At 53.6% G+C, this 22,845-nt stretch overlaps 1 protein-coding gene across 1 annotated transcript; it reads left to right on the top strand.

Annotated features, from left to right (window-relative positions):
* Positions 1 to 6,268: 6,268 nt before the first annotated feature.
* TUBA8 (tubulin alpha 8) lies at positions 6,269 to 22,309 on the top strand. Its single transcript, XM_065886648.1, has 5 exons — positions 6,269 to 6,396; positions 14,892 to 15,114; positions 16,534 to 16,682; positions 18,249 to 18,929; positions 21,998 to 22,309. The coding sequence occupies exons 1-5, from the start codon at positions 6,394 to 6,396 to the stop codon at positions 22,289 to 22,291; spliced, it is 1,350 nt and encodes a 449-aa protein (XP_065742720.1). The 5' UTR covers positions 6,269 to 6,393; the 3' UTR covers positions 22,292 to 22,309.
* The last annotated feature ends 536 nt before the right edge of the window (positions 22,310 to 22,845 follow it).

Genomic DNA, 22,845 nt, shown 5'->3' on the forward strand with positions numbered 1-22,845 from the left:
CTGTGAGAGAATATTTGCTAAAGACAAAGGCTGGGGGTTGTGGTCTGAGGTGGTGACTGTCTCAGAGGCGGGGAGAGTTCATGACAGGGAAGCAGGTGCAGGTGGGCACTCGAATTTTAGAGATGGATCTGTGAGCCGGTACTGCTGGGGTCAAAACTCTGACACCAAATTGACCAGAGTGAGAAAGAGCCGGGGTCCAAGCCTGGCTCTGCTGCCACATGGGATGACCAGACTTTACTTTCAGATCAGTGAACAGGCCACGTTACTCATTATGTTTGTAAGACATGAAATGTGTTCATTCAAACAACCTTACTAAAAACTCCGTAGAAACATCATCTCCATCTTCTCTTCGATACATATGCATGTTGTTTGTCATAAACATATATCTAGTACTTTCAGTTCTGCGTTTTTCATTTAATATGATCATCTATTCAGTTTTCAGCATTGCTGCTTCTTTACTGTATGTATTTGTTTCCTGGGGTTGCTGAGACAAAATTAGCACAAACTGGGGGGCTTCAAACAGCAGAAACGTACTCTCTCACAGCTCTGGAGGCTGGAAGCCCACAGTCATGGCGTCTCTCTCCAGAGGCCCTGGGGAGGGTCCTTCCTGCCTCTTCCAGCTCCCAGAGCTCCAGGTGTCCCTGGGCTTGTGGCCGCATCCCTCCTGTCTCTGCCTCTGTCCTCATGTGGCCGCCTTCTCGGTTTCTATGTTTTCTGCTTTTCTGTCTCTTTTAATGTCGCCGAATTTAGGAAACACCCTAATCCAGGTGATCTCATCTCGAGGTCTTAATTACACGTGCAAATGAGGCGACAGTGGAGGTTCCAAGTGGACGAATCTTTGGGGTCTCAGTTCTCCATTTTAGCAGCCATGTAATCCTTCCTACTGATGTACTGGCCATTCTAGATCTTGCAGACATTTTGCTGATGTGAGCAACAGCTCTGCACAGACTGTGTGTACGAAGGCCATGTAACTGTTATTTTCCTTGTGGGTTATTTTCTTGGGATAGTCTTCTGAAGCAGATTTATGGCAACGGTGAGAGCGGTTTTCCAGCTCTTTTAACATGCTGCCAGGGTGTGGCCCAGAAAGGCTGGATGTCTGTGATACCCACAGCATTATGTGAAATATCTGGAAAACAGAGAAGCCAGCAATCGTTTCAGTGTCTGATGGGAGGCAGATATCCAACAAGTGAAGAATCAGCTGCATGCAGAGCACCAAGGCCTCAGAGAAGACCTGACCTGGCCGCCTTACCTTTTCTGTGGTGCCGCTTTACCCCGCGCAGCTCGTTCGGTGCTTTCTGAGGGGCTGGCAGCTGAAGAAGGTGGTCACCGGATTGGTAACAGAGCCTTGGGTGAGGGCGGGGGCTTCCTCTGGCCTGTGAGCAGCTTGCCCCTGTTTGTGAAGGAGACGAGTTTTTCTTAGTTCACCAAGCTCAGGGTTCTCTGCACTTCGCCTCCCGTCCCGGCTGCCTTGTCTTTCTGCTGAGTTTTCTGTGCCTGACGGGTGATGGCCTAATGGGCTGCCCCCTGGGAGGTGAGCTTAGCAGGGATCAAAGACAATGCCATGAAGTGTCCCACTTCTGACATCAGCCAGTTGGCAGGAGGGGAGCAAGGGGAGAATCAGGGCCGTTAGGAAAATGCTTCCATCCCCAGCTTAAAACAAGGCCACCCAGACCCTCCACGGTTGGTTTTGGAAGGGGACGCGCCTTGGAGAAGGGTTGGCTGGACCGTGTGTCTCCACATTTGCGCCTCTAGATTTCAGTGCCGCAGCCGTCCGCCCTCAGAGGGGAACCGCTGCACCCACGACCCTGTGGCCATCGATGCCCCCTGCCCATCCAGCGCCCTGCAGTGCCTGAGACACAAGCGGGGAGTCCAGTATTCAGATGCGAGTGGTCTTACGGCCGGCGGTCACCGGAGTTAAATCCATGTGGCAAGTACCTAAATCTAGATTGTCTGGTTATGAAACAGAGTCCCCCAGCAGCGTGGGCACCCGGGAAGTACCGGGTCTTCTCTCTCCAGGCACCCATCGCCCTCTGCGGTCAGCTCCACCTTTAACACCCACCCCTGGAGCAGCTAGACATTTGGCCTCCGAGTCTAGCCGAGCATGAGGACAGGCCTCTACCTGAGGCTCAGTCTGGAGGTGATGACTGAGCACGGAGTCTGACCCCCTGAGTGCAAACCCCAGCTCTGTCGCTTACCAGCGTGTGATCAGGAATGACGGCTAACACTGCTAAGTTTCTGATTCTTCACCTGTAAAATGGGGGTGATAAGAGTGTTAAGTTCAGGGGCTTGTTGCGAGGAGTAAAAGAGATAAGCACCCGGCACAGCATCTTCCACACACAGTGCTCAGAGTCAGGGAATGTGTAAGGAACACACGCGTGAAGACCGGCCCCAGGGGCTTCCCTGGTGGCACAGCGGCTAAGACTCAGCGCTTCCAATGCAGGGGGCCAGCTTCGAGCCCTGCTCGGGGAACTAGATCTCACATGCGTGCCACAACTAAGAGTGCACATGCCACAACTAAGGAGCCAGTGAGCCACAGCGAAGGAGCCCGCCTGCTGCAACTAAGACCTGGCGCAACCAAATAAATAGCTAAAATAAATATTAAAACAAAACAAAACAAAAAGACTGACTCTCCTCCTGGGGGATTGACAGGAATTGTCTTACCTCCTACTCAGATGCGTGTGGCTCAGCACTTACTGTGTTGGAGAATATGACTCCATAGCACTAAATCCACACAAGAAGAAATAACACGGTCTCTGGAGTCTGGTGGATGTGGAGTAATCGCTTTACAAGGCCTAAATCACACTGGGAGGTTGCTTTCTCATGAATAGCTCAGACTTTTTTTTTTTAATCATTGCAAAAGCTAATTTATTTCACTCTTTTTATAAGAACAGAACAAACTCTTGATCCCAGTTGGGCCCAAATCACCTATTTTCGAGGCTGCTTTTTCAAAAAAATTTAATTAATTTTTTGGCTGTGTTGGGTCTTCGTTGCTGTGCACGGGCTTTCTCTAGTTGCAGCGAGCAGGGGCTACTCTTTGTTGCAGTGCGTGGGCTCCTCATTGCAGTGGCTTTTCTTGTTGCAGAGCACGGGCTCTAGGCACGTGGTCTTCAGTAGTTGTGGCACGTGGGCTCTAGAGCGCAGGCTCAGTAGTTGTGGTGCACGGGCTTAGTTGCTCCACGGCATGTGGGATCTTCCTAGACCAGGGCTTGAACCCGTGTTCCCTGCATTGGCAGGCGGATTCTTAACCACTGTTCCACCAGGGAAGTCCTCAAGGCTGATTTTTAAAAATCTCTACAGGGAGCAGGGAACTTTAAAGCTATTAGAGCAATGCTGCTCTCCTCTGTGAATAGCCTGAATTTGACTTCAGTTTTTCCACCTGCAAAAAAGGGGGACTGTGTTAGGGTTCTCCAGAGAGAGAGCACCCATGGGATATATGGAGACACACACACGTGCGTGCGCGCACACACACACACACACACACACACACACACGGAGAGAGAGAGAGAAAATAAGGAATTGGCTCACATGATCATGGAGCCCAAGATCTGGAGTCTGCAAGCTGAACCCAAAGTAGCTGCTGGTGTGAGTTCCAGTCCAAGGGCAGGAGAAGGCCAGTATCTCAGCTCAACGGTCAGGCAGGCAGCTGGTCCCTTTACTCAGCCCTTTTGTTTAATTCAGGTCTTCAACTGATTGGATGAGGCCCACCCACACTGGGGAGGACAATCTGCTTTCCTCAGTCTACTGATTCAAATGTTCATCTCATTCAGAAACACCTTCACAGAATATTGTGTGGCTGAGTGTCTGGGTGTCCCGTGGTCCAGTGAAGCTGACACATAAAATAGCCATCACAGGGACTGAAGACACGTGTCCTGCCTCCTTTCCAAACTTCTACTCAGAAAGAAAGGATGGAGGTGGGCTCCAGGTTGCCACAGATCAAATAATTGTGAGACAGAGGTCTTAAAAACCAAGAAGAAGTAGATGATTTTTACTCTTAAAGACGGTCAGGCCACTATCTGAGTCTTTTTTTCACTATCTGAGTCTGAATGGGCTGCCATAACAAAATACCACATACCAGGTGGCTTAAACAACAGAAACTTATCATCTCACCATTCTGCAGACAGGAAGCCCCAGATCAAGGTCCAGCAGGGTCAGTTTCTGGTGAGGCCTCTCATCCTGGCTTGCAGATGGCCACCTTCTTGCTGTGTCCTCACCTGGCCTCCCTCTGTGCATACACTCCTGGTGTGTCTTCCTCTCCTTATAAGGACACCAGTCCTATTGGGTCAGAGCCCCACTCTTACGACTGCATTTAACCGTAATTACCTCCCTAAAGGTCCCATCTCCAAGTACAGTCACACTGAGGGTTAAAGCTTCATATATAAACTGGAGGGGGCGGGGTACCCATCTTTTTACTTCCCTGGAACCAAAAGATGTCATATTCAGCATTTATGGTGTAGACATGGCTCCTTCCAACCCTTAACCCCGTAAAGAGGAAAGACGATGAGGTTCAATGAATTATAATGAAGGCTCTGAGTGCCATCATAATTACCACTGTTGTCATTATCATTTTTATCCCAAGACATTAAGAACCTGTTCATAACATATTTGGTGGTTTACAAAGAGAACTCGAAAAATCAATTTACTCAGCAATGTTTATTGAGCATCTTTGATGCCCTTGACTAGCTACTTTTGAGGGGGAGGGAACCAAGATGAATAACAACCCCTGCCTTCAAGGTGTACCAGTTTTGTAGGAATACTTAAACACATGCACACGTACACATACCAAGAATCCAAAGTGGAAAGTGTTAAATGTAATGGAAGTGATAAAGTGACAAATGTACACTCTGGGAGTTTGGAAGGGAGATAAATGCATAGTTGATAATAGTCATCATCCTTTATTGAACATTTACCATGTGCTTGGCAGTTAGCTTAATCACGGTTCTCAAGTTTTAGGATCTTACATTATAAGGTAGACAACATTCAACTCATAGTTTACTAAGCACTGTATGTATCGACGGGTAAAGCATTGTGTCTGAGACTCTCTCAAATGCGCAGATGATTAAGACACGTGTCCCGTCCTCTAGAAACTCAGTATAAATAGGAAACTATAGGAATGGGTGCTCAGCAGAACAAATTGCTATAAAATAAAAAAGTGTTCTCACTCCCTATTGGCCGGAGATAGGCACCTGCCGGGAAGGGAAGGGAAAGTGAATCTGTGTTTGTGCTTGGATACTTGGCGAGTCTCCACGTCCGGCCAGAGCAGCTCTATGTGGTAATACCTTGCGGAAAAGCCACGGATTTGCCTGGAGTCACATGGGGTTGGAGGTCGGGGCCTGAGGAGAGCGGGAGAGGAGACAGAAGTGCCTTTACTCTCTTTAGCACTGAATGGACTCTGGTGGGGAAGTTTGCACTGAGACCAAGGATCAACGATGGCCCTGCCCACCACTAAACTGGGGAGGGGAGGGGGGAGTGAGGGAAGTTCAGTAAGGTGGACAAAATCTGAAGTGTGAAGAGAGGGCCAGACCCATTGTCCCCACCCCCACCAACCAGAGGAAGCGGGGCAAGCCCCTGGCCCTTCAACATCACTTGTGGTCACCAAGAGAAAGGCTTATTACTGAGCAAAGAGGCAGCCAGAATCCTGGTATCGTTGTGCAAGTTCTGGGCTTAAAGGTAGGAAGAGGGAGTGATGAGAAATGGATCAAGAAAGAAACTTGAATATAATGGTGGAGGGAGGAGTAGAAGCGGGAACAGAGGACGCACTGAGCACCTGCTATATTCTCACTAATTCTTCTCTCAGTTAATCCCCCAGTAGGCAGGCCGGCCTCGATGGAGGCGCAGCGGGCTTCAGAGCAGAGGCTCCACCCCTCACTCAGCACAGGCTGACGAGCGGCAGCAGGGCTGAGCTCGGAGCCTGTCCCTCCCACCCAGTACCCTGCCCCACCGCTCTTGCACTCCCCCGGGTTGGGGGTGACTTCTCGAGCTGAGCCCCAAGCAGGTGCCTTTCCTGCCTGGGCTGGGCCTTCCTGGCACAGCTAGTGTTTGGCCGCAGGAAGAAGATGAAAGTTTGGGGACCGTGAACGTTTATTCTAACAGCACTTTACATTTCTTTCGTAAGCGGCTGGAATTACAAAGGCTGATCCTACAGAGCATAGCGTGGGAGCCTGGAGCCCAGCCGCGCAACCCGCGCGTGCGGCGCCCGGGCAGAGACCCGAGCCGCGGGTGGGCGGGGAGGAGCGATTGTGACCTGCCCGGTCCCTCCCTCGCCAGCACTGTGATGCTGCAGGGCAGCTGCTGGCCCCCTCCCGCCTGGTGTCACAACAGCGGAGGCGGCTGTATCTGGAGCAGTTGGAGTGGGCAGGCCCAGCCGGGAGCTAGCGGGCTACGGGAGCGGCCGCGATGGTGAGCCTGCCGGGCCGGGGCGCGGTGCGCTGGGGGTTGGGGGCATGCGGCGCCCAGCGCAGGGCCGCATCTACGCGGGGGCTAGCAGCCATCGCTTTGGATCTAAGGAGTTCGAAGTCTCCTGGGGGTGTCAGTTCAGGGTCGAGGGACTCGTACCCTCGGGCGGAGGACAAGCCGGTGCCAGTGCCCCTTCTCGTAGAGAGAAAGTAGGGACGGGGGCGAGTTGCCCCTTAAAGGGACCCAAGGGAGATGTGCACTCAGGTGATGGGAAGGGGGACATGGGGGCCCTCGCAGAAGAGGTGAGGCTCTGAGGCATCACCTTGGGGCAACTCAGGAATCCGAGTGGGGGAGGGGCAGGCAGTCCAGGGATTCCCGGAGGCTGGGGGCGTGGGCGGTCAGGTCCCTACACCCAGCCAAATGTGACAGAGCCCCGAACGTGTCAGGGGACTTAGGGCGTCACAGCCCCACGCCTGGGGGCTTCGTTCTCCTTTCCCAACCCCGGCCATCTGGCTTGGGCTTCCCAGGCCCCCGGCACCCGCTCCAACTCCCCAGTTTTTCCAGTGGTCCAAGCCAGAGGACTCTGGCCCACAGGGCTCTCCTTCCGGAAGGCCGGGGGTGGGGTGGGGCTTCAGACCAGTGGTTTTCTACCCTGGCCTCTGGTCTGCCCACCTCCTTCGCGGACTTACTTGCTGGAGAGGACCTCCCCCACCTCCTCCCTTCACCCCCTGCCCCCTGGGCTGGGTACATTTGCCTCCAATACATTTGTCCAGACGCCTGGAAAACCAGAAATCTCCTCGTCCAGAGCCTGGCTCTCTGGGCCACTGGGAGTGGGGTGGAAAGGTTGGGTGGGGAAGGGGGCAGAGCGAGCGGTCTCACAGGCCAAGGTCAGGCTTTCCACACTCTTGCCCGGGTGTCAGTGACCAGCAGGACAGGTGAGGACTGCCCTCCTCCCGGCCTCTGCTTGTTCTGGAGAGTGCCCAGGGCCCCTGGCTCTGGCCCCAGCTCTGCCGAGTCTAGTCCAGGTCTGTCCCGCACCCTCCCTCCCCAGAGCAGCCTCCTCGTGGCCAGAGGAATCCACTCCTGCCTGAGGCCCCTGGTGCCGGGTCACGGAAGGAGCTGAGCTGGGAGTCCAGAGTTTTGGCTCCTGTGTCTGCAGCTAGCTGTGTGACTTCAAGAAAGTCACTTAACCTCTCTGAAGTGGTTTTTCTCATCTACAAAATGAAGAGGGCTTATGGTTCAAATTTTCAAGGCTGCACCTAGTTTTACTATTTTAACCTTTTTATTACAGAGAATTCCAAACATATACAAAAGAAGAGTGTTATAATGAACCCCTGTATATGCCTCATCCAATTTCAACAGTTATCTACTTATGATGAGTCTTGCTTCATTTACTCCCCTTCCCCTCTCTCCCTGTTATTTTGAAGCAAATCCTAGGCAGCATACTCAAGATTTGATATTTAATATTTATAATATCTAGCACGTAGCTAGTGCTTTATAATTTTCAAAGTGCTGTCTCTTGCACATTTTAATTCTGACCTGAGAGCCATAGTGAGTCTTCGAGGGGACCCCATGATTCTAATCCAGCTCTCTGAGCAAACTTCAACGTGCATTCAATAGGCCAGTTTCTGAAAATACCTAATAAACCAAAAAATGTAAAGTAAAACCTTATTTTAAATGTGCTAAAGAATTTGAAAGATGTTTAACTGAAAACCTATGGCGGAATATTTTGGAAAGAGAATATCTTTATTTTGAAGCACTGAATTTTGTATAGCAGGTTCTATTTGGAATATTAATGGGCAGCACTGTCTTGATGGGGAAACTTTTTTTTTTTTTTTTTTTTTGCGGTACGCGGGCCTCTCACCGTTGCAGCGTCTCCCGTTGCAGAACACAGGCTCCCGACGCGCAGGCCCAGCAGCCACAGCCCACGGGCTCAGCCGCTCTGCGGCATGCGGGATCCTCCCGGACCGGGACACGAACCCATGTCCCCTGCATCGGCAGGCGGACTCCCAACCACTGCGCCACCAGGGAAGCCTGGGAAAACATTTTTATTGACCATTTCACACTCACAGAATCTAAATTTATTTATTTATATTTATTTTTGGCTGCATTAGGTCTTCGTTGCTGTGCACAGGCTTTCTCTAGTTGTGGCGAGCAGGGGCTACTCTTCGTTGCGGTACACGGGCTTCTAATTGCAGTGGCTTCTCTTGTTGTGGAGCACGGGCTCTAGGCGTTCAGGCTTCAGTAATTGCAGCACGTGGGCTCAGTCGTTGCAGCATGCAGGCCCTAGAGCGGGTGGGCGTCAGTAGTTGCGGCACATGGGCTCAGTAGTTGCGGCACGTGGGCTCAGTAGTTGTGGCACACGGGCTTAGTTGCTCTGTGGCATGTGGGAATCTTCCCGGCAGGACTCAAACCCGTGTCCCCTGCATTGGCAGGCGGATTCTTAACCACTGCACCACCAAGGAAGTCCCCAGAACCTCTTTTTCAAAACCCCTTGACTCATTGCTGAAAGGCTAGGCTGACACATCTGCACAGCTGGACCCAGAGTCCCACCCGTGCCGAAAGGACTCTCCTTCCTCCAGTGGCTGGGCTTCCCTCCTGAGGGTTGGGGAAGGCTGCCCGTGTTGAGGATGGATGCAGCATTTCTGTAGTTTCTAGGTGAGGATTTTAGAACTAACCCTGTAACTGAGCATTCCCATCTGCTCCCAGGGTCCCTCTGGTAATCAGGTCTCCTGGGAACTGAGACTGTGACACCCTTTTTGGTGTCGGTGATTCCAGGCCTCAGAGAATGTGTCTGTGGTTCACGGGGGGAGTGGAGAGCACAGCCTCCTCACTGCACTCCTCCTGGGGGGGCAGGCCCGTGAGTTCAGGTGGGGACTGGCATTAGATGGCAACAAAGAGCCTGTCTTCCTGCAGAAATGGGCAGCTAGAAGGCAGAGTGTCCTGGGGGTGAGGCGGATGCTGCTTCCGAGTCCACAGGCCTCTGCGGACGCCCTGAGCGGGCGGCGTGGCTGAGCCCCACAGGGCCCGGGCTTAGCTTCCGACTCCGAGCACCCCGGGGGCTGCGGTCACTAAGTGCGGGTCCCCAGAGGTCCCTGGGCACATGCTGTGGGTGGCAGCGGGGGCCCCACCCCCAGGCACTGTGTCCACCGGGAGCGTCTGGGCTACAGTTGGGCCCACGCAGAGCCTGGGAGTGATGCTGCGGCTCAGTGACCTCAGTGACCTTGAGAGGAAGAGAGAAAGTTACAGTAATTTTTGAGGAGGAAAGAGCTAGTGAGTACAGGGCTAGTGATGGGGTGGGTGGGAAGATGTGGCTCTTGGGGGCAGAGTAGACCCACTGCTCCCTCCCTTTGGCCACCAAGGGACTGACAGGACTGTCTGTTAGAATTTCTCCCAGATGAGGAGCCCAGGAGGAGAGTGGGTACCGTGTGCGGCGGATTAACACTCGCTCGCTTTCTCCGGCACCTGACCCCAGTGTTGGCTGAAGCTCAAGGGCCTTTGACCTCGAAGGGTCTAGAGAGTCTAGGAGTCTACGACCAGCCCTGGCCACTCCCGAGGGCCGTCTCTGCCACCCCTGTTGCTGCCCTGCTGCAGCGCCTGCAGCCTGATGTTAACTTGGGTCGACTCTGTTCCTGCCGTTTCTGGCTTGCTGTCTATTCTTTGAGTCCAAATGTGCTCTAATTGAAGGATTTTGAGCAGAGGTAGCGCAATCTTTCGTGAACCACATTGTTCGTACTTTAATTATCCCTCTGGAGCACTGGTTCTACTTTTTACCTGTCATCTCCGACCTAGATCCTGAAGTGTAGGTGATTTATTATCCTAGCCTGAGAGCTAGAAGTAATTGGGTCTAAAAATATGCTTCCTGAAGGCAACTGTGTGGCCCTTGACCCACAGGTGGTCGGGGTATGTGGCCTGGTCTCAGGTTTTCACTGGCCTACACTGTCAGGTCCCTTCCAAGATAATATGCCAATTTCACTGTTTTGTGATGGTTCGAAACTATTTTTAAAGCTACAAAGCCTCCTTCTGCAGAGGATTGCAGCGAGCTTATCAGAGTCCTCTGAGAGCAAATGAAAAGGAAATGATTACTATTAAAACAGAAATAATATAAGGTTGACCTAAGGAAAGATTTCTTGCAGTGGAGTTATGAGAGGACTGCCAGGTTCTGGAGTGTCTTTTTTCTGCCGTCCTGCAGAACTGGGCACCCTCCCCGGGGAGGATGCTCGTGGGCAGCTCTGTTGCTGCTTCTGCCCAGCCTTCACAAGCCTACACTTCGGACAAACCAAGCCTTTTGTGGGAGCTGCCCTAAATTCTCCCGCCTCTCGTTCACACTGCTCCAGAATCCAGCTGAAACACCTGCTGGCACGTCTACATTCTCCAAGATGTCTGCAAATATTCCTGCTGGGGGAAACCAAGCTGCAAGCTGTCTTTTCTCCTTTGAGCCCCTGTTGCCTCTCAGGCCCTGGCCACTCCCCTTGTTAGATGGACACTAAGCCTCGGCAGGGTTTTCTTTCCAATCACCCCTGCTGCAGTCAAGCCCTGTACTCGAGGCTGGGTATCTGGCCAGGAAATGGGGACTCCTTGCTCTCCACCGGCTAAGTCAGAAAAGCAAAAGAGCGACTAGGAGCCGTGCAGTAGAGCAGTGATGGGGAGGCGGGGGCTGAGGGAGGGCGCCGTGGGGCCCCGGCTGGTGTGGGGCCTTCCAGACCTTCTGCAGGACGGGACGACTAATGAGCGACTTGAAGGGCGAGTGGGAGTTGGCCCAGTCCCTCCTGATGCCGTCTTGCAGACAAGGACAGTAGCTCTGTGCTGCGGGAACCAACAGAGCAGGTCTCTTTGGTAGCCACCCAGCACTAGGTCTGGGGAGGGTGTTATGTTTTCCTCGAGGAAGGGCGCTCCTGTGTTAGGTCTCTCCAGCTCCCTCCCCTTCACCCCCTGGACTGCTGGGCTGGAGGCTCCAGCACCACTGGTGGGGCCCCCTTCATCTCACAGGGGCCCAGGAGCAGAAAGCTGGCCTGAGCCCTACAAGCCCAGAGTCAAAATAGAACTGAGGGAGGAGCAGTGTGAGAGAGAAAGCAGCAGCTCTGCCTGGCCAGAGACGCAATCTGAAACATGAGTTTGGAGCAAACACATGATGTAAAGTTCCTCTGCTGGGTCAGCTCACCCCCCGGCCCCGGCCTCGGCACTCACCACCTGGAGAAACAGTCCTGGTCTTGCAGGGAGGGTGGCCCACTTTCAGAGGCTCCCACCGCGAGCCCTTCTGTTTCTGTCTGCGATGGAGCTTTTTTTGGTTTGGAGGTTTGCCGTCCAAGCTTGCCTTGCTCTCTGCTATCAGGCTTGTGCTGTCGTAGGTGTGGCCCACCAGAGCCCAGAGGGTTAAGAGTGCAAACGAGGCAGGGGGTGGGTGGTGTCAAGGAGAGGACTCGGCCGAGATCAGAAGACCTGGATTTGGGGCCAGGCTCTTGCCCTGTGAAATTTCCAATCTGCCCCTTTACGTTTCTGAGCCTCAGCTTTTTCACCTGTAAAATAATGGGGTGGGAATCATATTCGGTGATCCGTGAGGCCAGCCCAGCTCTAGAATCCTGAAGGCTCTGAGCTCACATAACGTCCCTGGTCATGGCAGATGGGTGACCTGTCTTGGGCATGAGGGCTGGCCCCCAGGCCGTCAGCACTGGGGGTGCTTTGCGTGTTCCTGTGTAGAGCCTCCAGGAAGGGGGTGGGTGGCAACGAGGCACAGTGGCCAGAGGAGCCGTGGGGTCCTTGTCCTCTCAGAGCAGGTGCAAATGGTGCACAGACCTTAGCACCATTAGTTAAATGAGGGGGCTCACCTAACTTTTCATTTCACTGGTGATTTCCTCATGTAATTATGTAATAAATTAATTTATTTAGGCCATGCTGCGTGGCTTGTGGGATCTTAGTTCCCCGACCAGGGATTGAACCCTGGTCCTGACAGTGAAAGCACCCAGGTCCTAACCACTGGACGCCAGGGAAGTTCCCCCCTCGCATAACTTTAAAGTTCTCATTTGCCCTGACAAACTGGGCTCGGTCATTGCTAGTTGAATCAATGACAGACTGAAAAGGGACAGGAAGAGCCTGGCCCTTCGCAGTGGGTCGTTAGGGTGAGGGGAGCCGTCACTTGGCTCTTACTCTGTTTCCTTTCTTTAATTTTTGTCATTTTAGTATGAAAACCATCAAACCTTCAGAGAAGTACGGTAGTGTATCGCCACCCATATATCCATCATCTAGATTTAATAATTACTATTTGTCTGCCATGTTTACTTTACCTGATGTGTTTGTGTTCAGTAGTTGTGGCACACGGGCTTAGTTGCTCCGCGGCATGTGGGATCTTCCTGGACCAGGGCACGAACCCGTGTCCCCTGCATCGGCAGGCGGACTCTCAACCACCGTGCCACCAGGGGAGCCCCTGAGTCTATCGCATACCTCTGGTTACTCTTGTGAATTAGTGTAACAGGGAAAACTGCTCCTCCTAAGGAGTGTGTGTGCGTGTGCGCGTGTGTGCGCGTGTGCGTGTGTGTGCGCGTGCATGTGTGTGTGTGTGTGAGACTGATTTCATCTGTGGAGACTGGCATATTGACTAGCATGAGGTTAAAGGGGTGTGAAAACCTCCGTATCACCATGTTGGTGGTTTTCAGGACCCTGAGATCCTTTACTCTTCCTCCTCTGACCTTTGATCTTCCTGAAATACCCCTGTTTCCTTCCAGAAAGGCCCAGGGGATGCCTGGAGGATGGTTGGGAGGTGGGGTCACAGGGCAACATGTGGGACCTGCTCCTTTCAGGTCTCTCCGGGTCCCCTCAGTTCACCCCCCCCCCCCCCACGAAGCCACAGCTGCATGTGAAGGTGTGGTCTGGTCGGTAGCTGCTGGTTATGGGGGGTTCCTGGGGGAAGGACCCTGCTGCCATAGGCCTGAATTGAGTCCGAAGATAAAGTCCTTTCATTGTGAGAGGAACGTAGCCTGAGGTCTCCGGCTTTCCGCCTGTGCCTCTTCCAGGTGGAGAGTGAAGCTCCAATAATGAAAATGCATAATGATAGGGTAAGAGCGATCACAACAAAAGTGCTCGGTAACTTATGCTTTTCAGATGAAGGGGGTTTACGTAACTCAGGCCAGGTCACACAGCACAGCGTGTAACTTGAGAGGCAAGATTTGTGCCCTGGGGTGTGGGTGGCTGTGAGCAAAGCCCTTTCCTGGCCACCAGGCTCACAGAAGCACAGAGGCCAGGGCACAGAGACAGGTGTGGAGCAGTGCCACGTTGTATAAGTGTTAGGGCACCGGCTCCTGACACCACTGGCTTCCCTGCACCCACACCCAGGGAGCCCCAGGGTCCCAGGAGTCCCATACCCCATGCCCAGCCACGGTCTCTGGAGGCTCTGCTCCTGGCTTGGGTTCCCCGGAGCTGGAAAATGCCAGGTCGGGTCACAGTTAAGAATAGAAGGCCACACAGCGAGCACATGCTTCCCTGCCCAGCTCCATCTCGAGCACACAGTCTCCTTGCAGGGCCCCTGCTTCCCCGGTGGGGTGTTGGGGGTGACGAGTTCACCGTCCCAGCAAAACCATAACACACACTCACACACTCACATCCGCACACACACACTTACACATATATACACACATACACACCACACGAATGTACACAACACAAACACACACGCACACCCCATCCTAAGCTGTTAGCACCAGGACCAATCAGGTAACTGCAGCTTCACACCAGAGCAACATAGAGAAAAGGACACTCTAAAGGTCAGCTTTCCTTAGCACTTGGCCTGACGTGGGTGAAGGAGCAGGTTATGGTGGCCACCGAGGAACTTTCCAGTCCCTCAGAGTTCAGGAGGTGCCTACTTTGTCCCCTCCCAGCCCTCCCTTGCTGATGTACTGATCCTTTCTCATTCCTACAGTTGTAGCCAGAGCACTAATGACACCCATGATACAGACTCCAAAGTACATTCCGCCGTGTGCTTCCCTGTTCTGTGATGCGGAGACAGGGAGCGTGTATGTGAGTGTGTGTGTGTGTGTGTGTGTGTGTGTGTGTGTGTGTGGCGGCGGCTGGGAGACTCAGGCTGCAGCAGGAACGGGAGCCCTGCGCTGGGCACGGCAGTGGATTTGGGGGTGGTTTCTGCTGTTCTCACTGGTTCTTCCTTTGACCGGCTCCATCCGTGCAGGAGTCTCGTGGTTTGGAATTAGCCCAGTTTCCTCCACGCAGCTGCCCTCTTTTTCCTTGTCTTGACACAAAGGATTAACCCTGGAAAGCAATCTTTACAGCAAACCACAAAGCTGTGGTGCTTCTTTGGAACCGAGTCTTGACCCGGATGCTGTGGTGCCCAGACCCCACGTGGCTGGGGCATGGCATGGCGGGAGGCATGGGTGTCCTGCCCGTCGAGTTCCAGGGATGGACAGGTCCTCAGAGGTGGGGGCCTGGGGGCCTGGGGGCCTGGGGCAGAGGCGTGGCCGGGCCGGGGCTCTGACTGGGCTGCTCTCTCCCCGCAGCGGGAATGCATATCCGTCCATGTGGGCCAAGCAGGGGTCCAGATCGGCAATGCCTGCTGGGAACTCTTCTGCCTGGAGCACGGCATCCAGGCCGATGGCACTTTTAGCACGCAGGCCAGCAAGGTCCAGGACGATGACTCCTTCACCACCTTCTTCAGCGAGACCGGCAACGGGAAGCACGTGCCCCGGGCCGTCATGGTCGATCTGGAGCCCACCGTGGTGGGTGAGTGTGGGCCAGGGTCCCCGCACAGGGACAGCACCGGACTGCAGAGGCCGTGGTGTCTGGGGAAGCAGATCTGCACGTGGAAGGGGTGGCTCATCCGGAGCCCCCCACCACATGACTCTTGGCTCCTAGAGTTCTCCGCAGTCTCGGGATCTCAAGTGGGGATCACAGATCTCTGCTGCCCATTAAAGCTCCAACCTAGTGCTCTCCACTGAAATCTGCTGAGACAGACCGACATTGCCGACATTGTTTATTAAATACTAAGGGTCAAAATACAAATAATTTCAGAAATTATAAGATGCCCTCAAACAGTCAGTTTCCCAAAGTGTATGTTTCCGATCTACGGTAATTGCAGTCTGTCCCGGCGGCCTGGGATAACCTTGCAGCATCTCGCTCACGAGACGAAATAGCAGGCACTTTCTCTTACAGCCAGAGGCTGCCGTAGGTTAGAGTGAACCTCTTCTGGATCTTAGGGAACAGGAATTCTGACTTGTGTTGGGGCAGGATTCTTGCTCTCCCAGCTCCCCCGGCCCCAGTACCCCCTGGATCAGTCCTCGCTCTTCACCAGGATTTTCTCATCTTCAAAGTCTGCTCACCAGCGAAGGTGGACAAGTCCCCCAGGGATGTCTGGGCACTGCCTGCGGTGCCTGAACACTGTTTCTAGGGCCACAGACCCCAGGCCCTCTATCCCATGGACGCTTGTACAAATACAGAAAGGGCAGATGAGCTTCCCAGGCCACTGCATAGATGGGTGCTTTCCCTGGGGGAGCAGAGGGACCCTGTAGAAGAGAGGGGCTGTAGGTGGGGCCTGAGGCACCTTGGCCTGCCGTGTGTCCACTTTGCGTGGACCTTGGAGGTGAGCAGAGCCCCCGGCCCCGTGGCCTCTCTTGGGCTCCAGCTCTTCTGGAGCCTGGAACATAGCTTTGCTTCAAAGTTGTTCTGAAATATCTCTAATGCCTGACATGTATTGTTGCCACCAGAGATGGAGGTTAGGGCTGGGACAATTCCGGGGGAGCCTAGGAGCCAGGCATATTCTGAATCTTTCTCGGTGTCCCTGGAACATTTGGATGCAAGTGAAATCGGGTTAAATTCTGGGGTAAATTTTGCAGCATGAATGAAAAACAAGAGGGAAGCCTTGTGGGTCCAGGGGGAAGAGGCAGTCAACTTTGGTGTTTGGCCAGCTTTGTAAACCCAAGGCTTTTTAAGGTCCAGCCAGTAGAGCAGCTGGCTTCTCATTGCTGCTTGAGTCCCGGGCTTCTGGCTCTGTTAGTGCCTGTGTTACCCTGGAATTCTCTTAGCCTCGCAGGTATATTATACGGTTGTCTGTTTCCACCTCAATGGAGTTCAGTAGGTAGGGGTGCCATGTGTATTCTCTTCTGGGAACCAGGTAGTAAGACTGATGGTCCCCTCTCTTGGTAGATGAGGTTCGGGCAGGAACCTACCGCCAGCTGTTCCATCCAGAGCAGCTGATCACAGGAAAAGAGGACGCAGCTAACAACTACGCGCGGGGCCACTACACGGTGGGAAAGGAGAGCATCGACCTGGTGCTGGACCGCATTCGCAAGCTGGTATGTGTTTACAAGGGCAGGGAGCTGGTGAGCTGGACGTACTAGGATTCACCTCTCTGAACAGGCTGGGTGGAGGCACGTGACCCCTGGCTACAGGATAAACGCCTAAGATTTGGGAATTTCTGCTTATGTCCGTAAGAGGCATTCACAGGGCTGACGCCCCTTCCTCTGGCTGGACGTTGTGGGCTGCCCTCCAGGTGATGCCCCGGTAGCACTTACAGGTGCTCTACGGTGGTGTCCGGGGAGATTCCAGGTGTGAGAAAGGCGAAGCTCTTTGCTTCCTGTCAGCACAGTTTAACAAAGCATTTAACTTGGAAGAGAAGAGGAAGATTGTTGATCTATTTCAGCACTTACAAACGGCATTACCAATGTCAAATACGTTCCGTTTAATCCCCTAAATAATGATACAAAGGAGGTCTTGTCCTTGAACTTTACAGATGGGGAAATTGAGGGCCAGGATGGTTCAATAACTTGGTCTGGGTCCCACAGCTAGAAAGTGGTCAAGTCAGGATCTGAACTGGGTTGGTTTGACTAGAAAGCTCAGGGTGGGTCCCTTGTCTACTTGATCCCCCTTTCCTAATCTGTACAACGGAAAAGGTTGGGCTTGATCAGCGGTTCTTGGGAGCTAAGGATGCCGAATTTTCTGTTTAGAGGAGGGCTAGTAGGGTTCATCAGTCTCAGAGCCATCTGTGATCCCTAAAGCTCAGAACCACAGGACTGAACACAGTCATAGATCACGGCCAATGGGGAAGTTCTGTGACCTGCGAATTCTCTTAGTTCTGGTGAGAGCTAACTGTCAGGTCCTTGCTTAATTATCACAACAACCTCATGAGACGAATTTTTTTTTTTTTTTGCGGTACGCGGGCCTCCCACCGCTGCGGCCTCTCCCGTTGTGGAGCACAGGCTCCAGACGCGCAGGCCCAGCGGCCATGGCTCACGGGCCCAGCCGCCCCGCGGCATGTGGGATCTTCCCGGACCGGGGCACGAACCCACGTCCCCTGCATCGGCAGGCGGACTCTCAACCACTGCGCCACCAGGGAAGCCCGAGATGAATATTTTTTATTGTTCTCACTTTAACCAAGAAGAAACATGAGTCTGGAGGGTTCAGTTCAGTAACTTGCTCGAATTTTTACAACTCGGAAGTGGCAAAGTTGATGTTAAATCTCCGGTTCTCTGACCCATTTATCTTCCTGAGCCACCTTCCAAGGTTGGGCTGGGATGTGTAGGTCTGCATTTCCCGCAAGATCAAATGACTAGGGCTGGGGAAGTGGGCAAGGAGCTGGGGCCCTCATGGGGCAAAGTCATTAACCGCCGTGGTTCTGGAAGCTCATTCCTGGTCCAGCCAGGCCACTGGGCTGGAAGCTTCATGGACCCGGAGGCGTGTGCAGGTTTGCTGCCCGTATTTTAGCGGTTCCTCCCAAGACCGCCGAGGCTCCTTTGTGTTTCCTTGCTCCTTCAAGGCTGTTTTGATTTCACCCACTTGACAATGTTGAGGGATAGAGTGGGGCAGACAGAGAGGCCCGTGAGGGAGTCCTCAGAGCCTCGTCTCGTGTCCTCCACTCCCAGACAGATGCCTGCTCAGGCCTGCAGGGCTTCCTCATCTTCCACAGCTTCGGGGGCGGCACCGGCTCCGGCTTCACTTCTCTGCTGATGGAACGCCTCTCCCTGGATTACGGCAAGAAGTCCAAGCTGGAGTTCGCCATCTACCCGGCCCCCCAGGTGTCCACGGCCGTGGTGGAGCCCTACAACTCCATCCTGACCACGCACACGACCCTGGAGCACTCGGACTGCGCCTTCATGGTCGACAACGAGGCCATCTACGACATCTGCCGCCGCAACCTAGACATCGAGCGCCCGACGTACACCAACCTCAACCGCCTCATTAGCCAGATCGTGTCCTCCATCACGGCCTCCCTGCGCTTCGACGGCGCCCTCAACGTGGACCTCACCGAGTTCCAGACCAACCTGGTGCCCTACCCCCGCATCCACTTCCCCCTGGTCACCTATGCGCCCATCATCTCGGCCGAGAAGGCCTACCACGAGCAGCTGTCCGTGGCCGAGATCACCAGCTCCTGCTTTGAGCCCAACAGCCAGATGGTGAAGTGTGACCCCCGTCACGGCAAGTACATGGCCTGCTGCATGCTCTACCGGGGGGACGTGGTGCCCAAGGATGTGAACGTCGCCATTGCCGCCATCAAGACCAAGAGGACCATCCAGTTTGTCGACTGGTGTCCCACAGGCTTCAAGGTGAGAGCTGGTGGCTCGGTGGAGACAGACAGCTAGAGAAGCAGGGGGAGACACCAAGGATGGGGAGAAAGAGGTGGACACTCAGGGTCTTGGACTGATGCACATTCCGTGGGAGCTCTGGGATGAGATGGGAAGAGGGGCTTAAGCCAAATGTAACACTAATTTCATTCATTAATTCGTTCATTCACCTATTTTAGGTCAGGAGAGATTTTGAGAGGATTATTGGAAGAGGGGGAGGGCACTAGTGCAGTAGGGAGAAGGGCTCCACGTCTCCTGCCCTAAGATCTGCAGACATCTCAAAGGTCAGGCAGAAAGGACTTTTCTCTTACAGGGAGGAGTGAACGGGGCTAGAACGAACTTGTGTGCAAGTGGGATGAAGAGGATGACTGGGTGGAAGTAGCTCTGATCTGACGGTAGATCAGAGAATGCAGTAACCAGATTATTCAAGTTGCCGGAGAGGTGTAATTCCCTCCTCTAACACCTCAAAAGATGTGTTCTTCTCTCCCCAGTTTATTTTGAAAAATTATTCGCCCTGTAAGTTTTCATCGATTTCGAGTAAGGATAAGGAGTTCCATGGTTGTCATGTGGTTGTGATTCACGTTATGAAGCCCTGACATTTCCACTAACCGGGAGTGAGCTGGGAGCCTGTTGTAGGTCTGCGGTCTGGGGAACGCCGGACTCTGAGGGTTGGTGTGGGTACACAATAGCCAGGGAAGGCCCCCAGCTCCCAGGACCAGAAGATGTCGAGCACTGGAAGCCCCCCCGAGTCGCCCTGGCCGGGCAGGCAGCTGCCCCTGCACTCGTGCCTGCTTGACTGCTTTGTCCTGTGTCCCACGGTCTCATCCGAGTCCACCATCAAAGCGGCTGCCACCATTCATGTTAATTAGACCCCTGGCAGGCCTTTAATAATTTAGAGGTTTGCTGAACACCAGAGGTGGTTGTGACAGTTGCTCGAGACAGAGATGAGCACGTCTCAGTTTTCCCTGCTGGGACTTAACGGAAACAAGACACCTCATGCTGGTTTCTCAGCTGAGAGGCTGATGGCGGAGAGCATTTCCCACCCTGCTCTGCTCCAGCCACGCACAGAATCCTGTCCCCTGGACTGTGCCTATTTTTATGTGGCAGCTCTGGTCACTCTTGCGAAAACATTCAGGATCTTCCCCCAAGTTGTTGGGTTTTTTTTTTCTTTCAAATGGAAACAAACAACAAAACAAGCTAGTAGTAAAATGAATAGGCAAAAAAAAAAGAATGAGATATGAGGGTGGTGGAGAAATTACCAAAAAGGACATGCCCCCGTATTCTTGCCCCTTTATTTTAAGCTGAAGCTCCGGGGTTATGACCAGAAAGATAAGGCAGTTCTAGAACCTTTAGCTGCTTCTCAGAAAAGCACATGCCGTGGGGGTGGATGGTGTTGAACTTCACCCTGTAGCATCCTCCCCAGGGTCAAGGGGTGTAACTGCTGAAAAGAGAGCAGAGTTGGCTGGTCTAGTGAAATATGTCACGTGGCATTGCCTTCTCCCTTCTCACTCTGGTCCTTTGCCCCTGTCTCAGCATACCTCCACCCCCAAGATGCCACTTTTGTTTAAGAGGAACGATAGATCATTGTGAATTCATTTAGTGGGTTACAGCCTGTGCCACTCCCGCCTCCACCTCTCAGAGGACATGCATTTTAAAGCTATGAATTTAAGAGATTGACAGTTAAGACCTGGTGGCCTGGTGGAGAGGCATTTTGGGGCCAGCTCCGTGGTTCTCAGTGTCCCATGAGTATTATCACAGTTGTCACCTGAGGCCCCTTCCAGGTTCCTAGAGTTCCTGGGGTCGGCTCCATTTTGGGGTATGTGTGGGGAGAAGGGAGATTTCCGGGATATTAGCCCCCTCATCAGGTTGGGCTGGATCAACTTGGAGGACCCTCCATGCTGCCAGAACTTGGGGGATTGGCTCATCCAGCAAGAGTTTTAATTGACTTTCTTTGATTTCCATGCTTTTCTTCCAAGAAACCCCACTCCCCAGAGACAGAGGGCCTGGTAAATGCTGACACCATCCCCAGAACCTTTTGCATCTCTTTATTTATTGCTTGAGAATACCTCCCTGATCTTTTTTTTTTTTTTTTTTTTTTTTTTTTTTTTTGCGGTACGTGGGCCTCTCACTGTTGTGGCCTCTCCCGCTGCGGAGCAACAGGCTCTGGACGCGCAGGCTCAGCGGCCATGGCCCACGGGCCCAGCCACTCCGCGGCATGTGGGATCCTCCCGGACCGGGGCACAAACCCGTGTCCCCTGCATCGGCAGGCGGACTCTCAACCACTGCGCCACCAGGGAAGCCCTCCCTGATCTTTTTTAAAATTGATTAATTAATTAAGTTTTGGCTGCGTTGGGTCCTCCTTGTTGTGCACGGGCTTTCTCTAGTTGCGGCGAGCGGGGGCTACTGTTCGTTGCGGTGTGCCGGCTTCTCATTGCGGTGGCTTCTCTTGCTGTGGAGCACGGGCTCTAGGTGCGCGGGCTTCAGTAGTTGTGGCTCGTGGGCTCTAGAGGGCAGGCTCAGTAGTCGTGGCGCACGGGCTTAGCTGCTCCGTGGCATGTGGGATCTTCTTGGACCAGGGCTCGAACCCGTGTCCCCTGCATTGGCAGGTGGATTCTTAACCACTGCGCCACCAGAGAAGTCCTCTCCCTGATCTTTCAAACAGCCCTTCACCCTTGGCAGAGAAACTGCCCTAAACCCGTTGACAGCATAACTAAGAGGAACCCGAGATACCATTGGAAGGAGTGAACTTATAATAACCCCCGTCTGCTGGCACTGCACACGCGCCCTGCTTGACCCCCTGTTCCCTATCCTCATTTGCCTGCTTGAGTCTCTCACTAGGGTTTCTACCAGCCCTTCGCCTCCCCTTGAGTTTCCCGGCCCAGTGCCGCTTGCTTTTGCTTTCTCTCCCACACGCACCTCTCTACCCACCCGCCGTCCCACCTCCTGATCCCCTCTTCACGTCCAGGCCTGCTGCCCCACCCACCACGTGACCAAGTTGCCCCAGCTTGTGTTATCCGCTGACTGCCGCATCTTCACCCTCTCTTCCCCAGGTGGGCATCAACTACCAGCCCCCCACGGTCGTCCCCGGGGGAGACCTGGCCAAGGTGCAGCGGGCCGTCTGCATGCTGAGCAACACCACGGCCATCGCCGAGGCCTGGGCCCGCCTGGACCACAAGTTCGACCTCATGTACGCCAAGCGTGCCTTCGTGCACTGGTACGTCGGAGAGGGGATGGAAGAAGGAGAATTTTCCGAGGCCCGGGAGGACCTGGCTGCCCTGGAGAAGGATTATGAGGAAGTGGGGACTGATTCTTTTGAAGAAGAAAACGAAGGGGAGGAATTTTAAATACAAACGTTCCTCGTGGCTGTGTCTCTTTATTCCTGCTGCCCCTCCAAGCACGTTTAACTTTTCCTAGAGCAGCAGACCCCGGCCTGGGTCCCGACACCAGTACCTGTGGGTGACGGGGCCAGCACGGACGCTGAGCTCTGCCAGACCCTCCCGTGGGGGAGCACAGCTCCGTGTCAGCAAAGGAAACGAGAGTCACTGTCTCTGGGTTAGGGTGCAGGCCAGTCACACCTGTGCAGAGACCTAAGCGGGATTTAAAATTCTCTGTTAGGCTGGGCTCACCCCAAACACAGCCTGCTGGCTGGGGAGCGGAAAGGTGAGATCTGGGCGTGGGGGAGATTCTGGAAAGGGAGTGTTCTCAGAGTTAGAGTTAGAAGCAAGAGCCCATTTCCTGCCCTTGTGAATACACAGATAAACGAGTGGGATCATTCCAGACAGTGTTCAGTGCTGTGAAGCGAAAAAGCAGTGATGGGAGAAGTGGGTGGTGAGGTGAGAAGAGGCCTCGTGGAGACCCGGGTGCAGCTTGGAGCCACCGCGGAGGTTCCGGAGTCAGA

This window comes from Phocoena phocoena, chromosome 11, assembly GCF_963924675.1.
Source record: "Phocoena phocoena chromosome 11, mPhoPho1.1, whole genome shotgun sequence".
Lineage (NCBI taxonomy): Eukaryota > Metazoa > Chordata > Mammalia > Artiodactyla > Phocoenidae > Phocoena > Phocoena phocoena.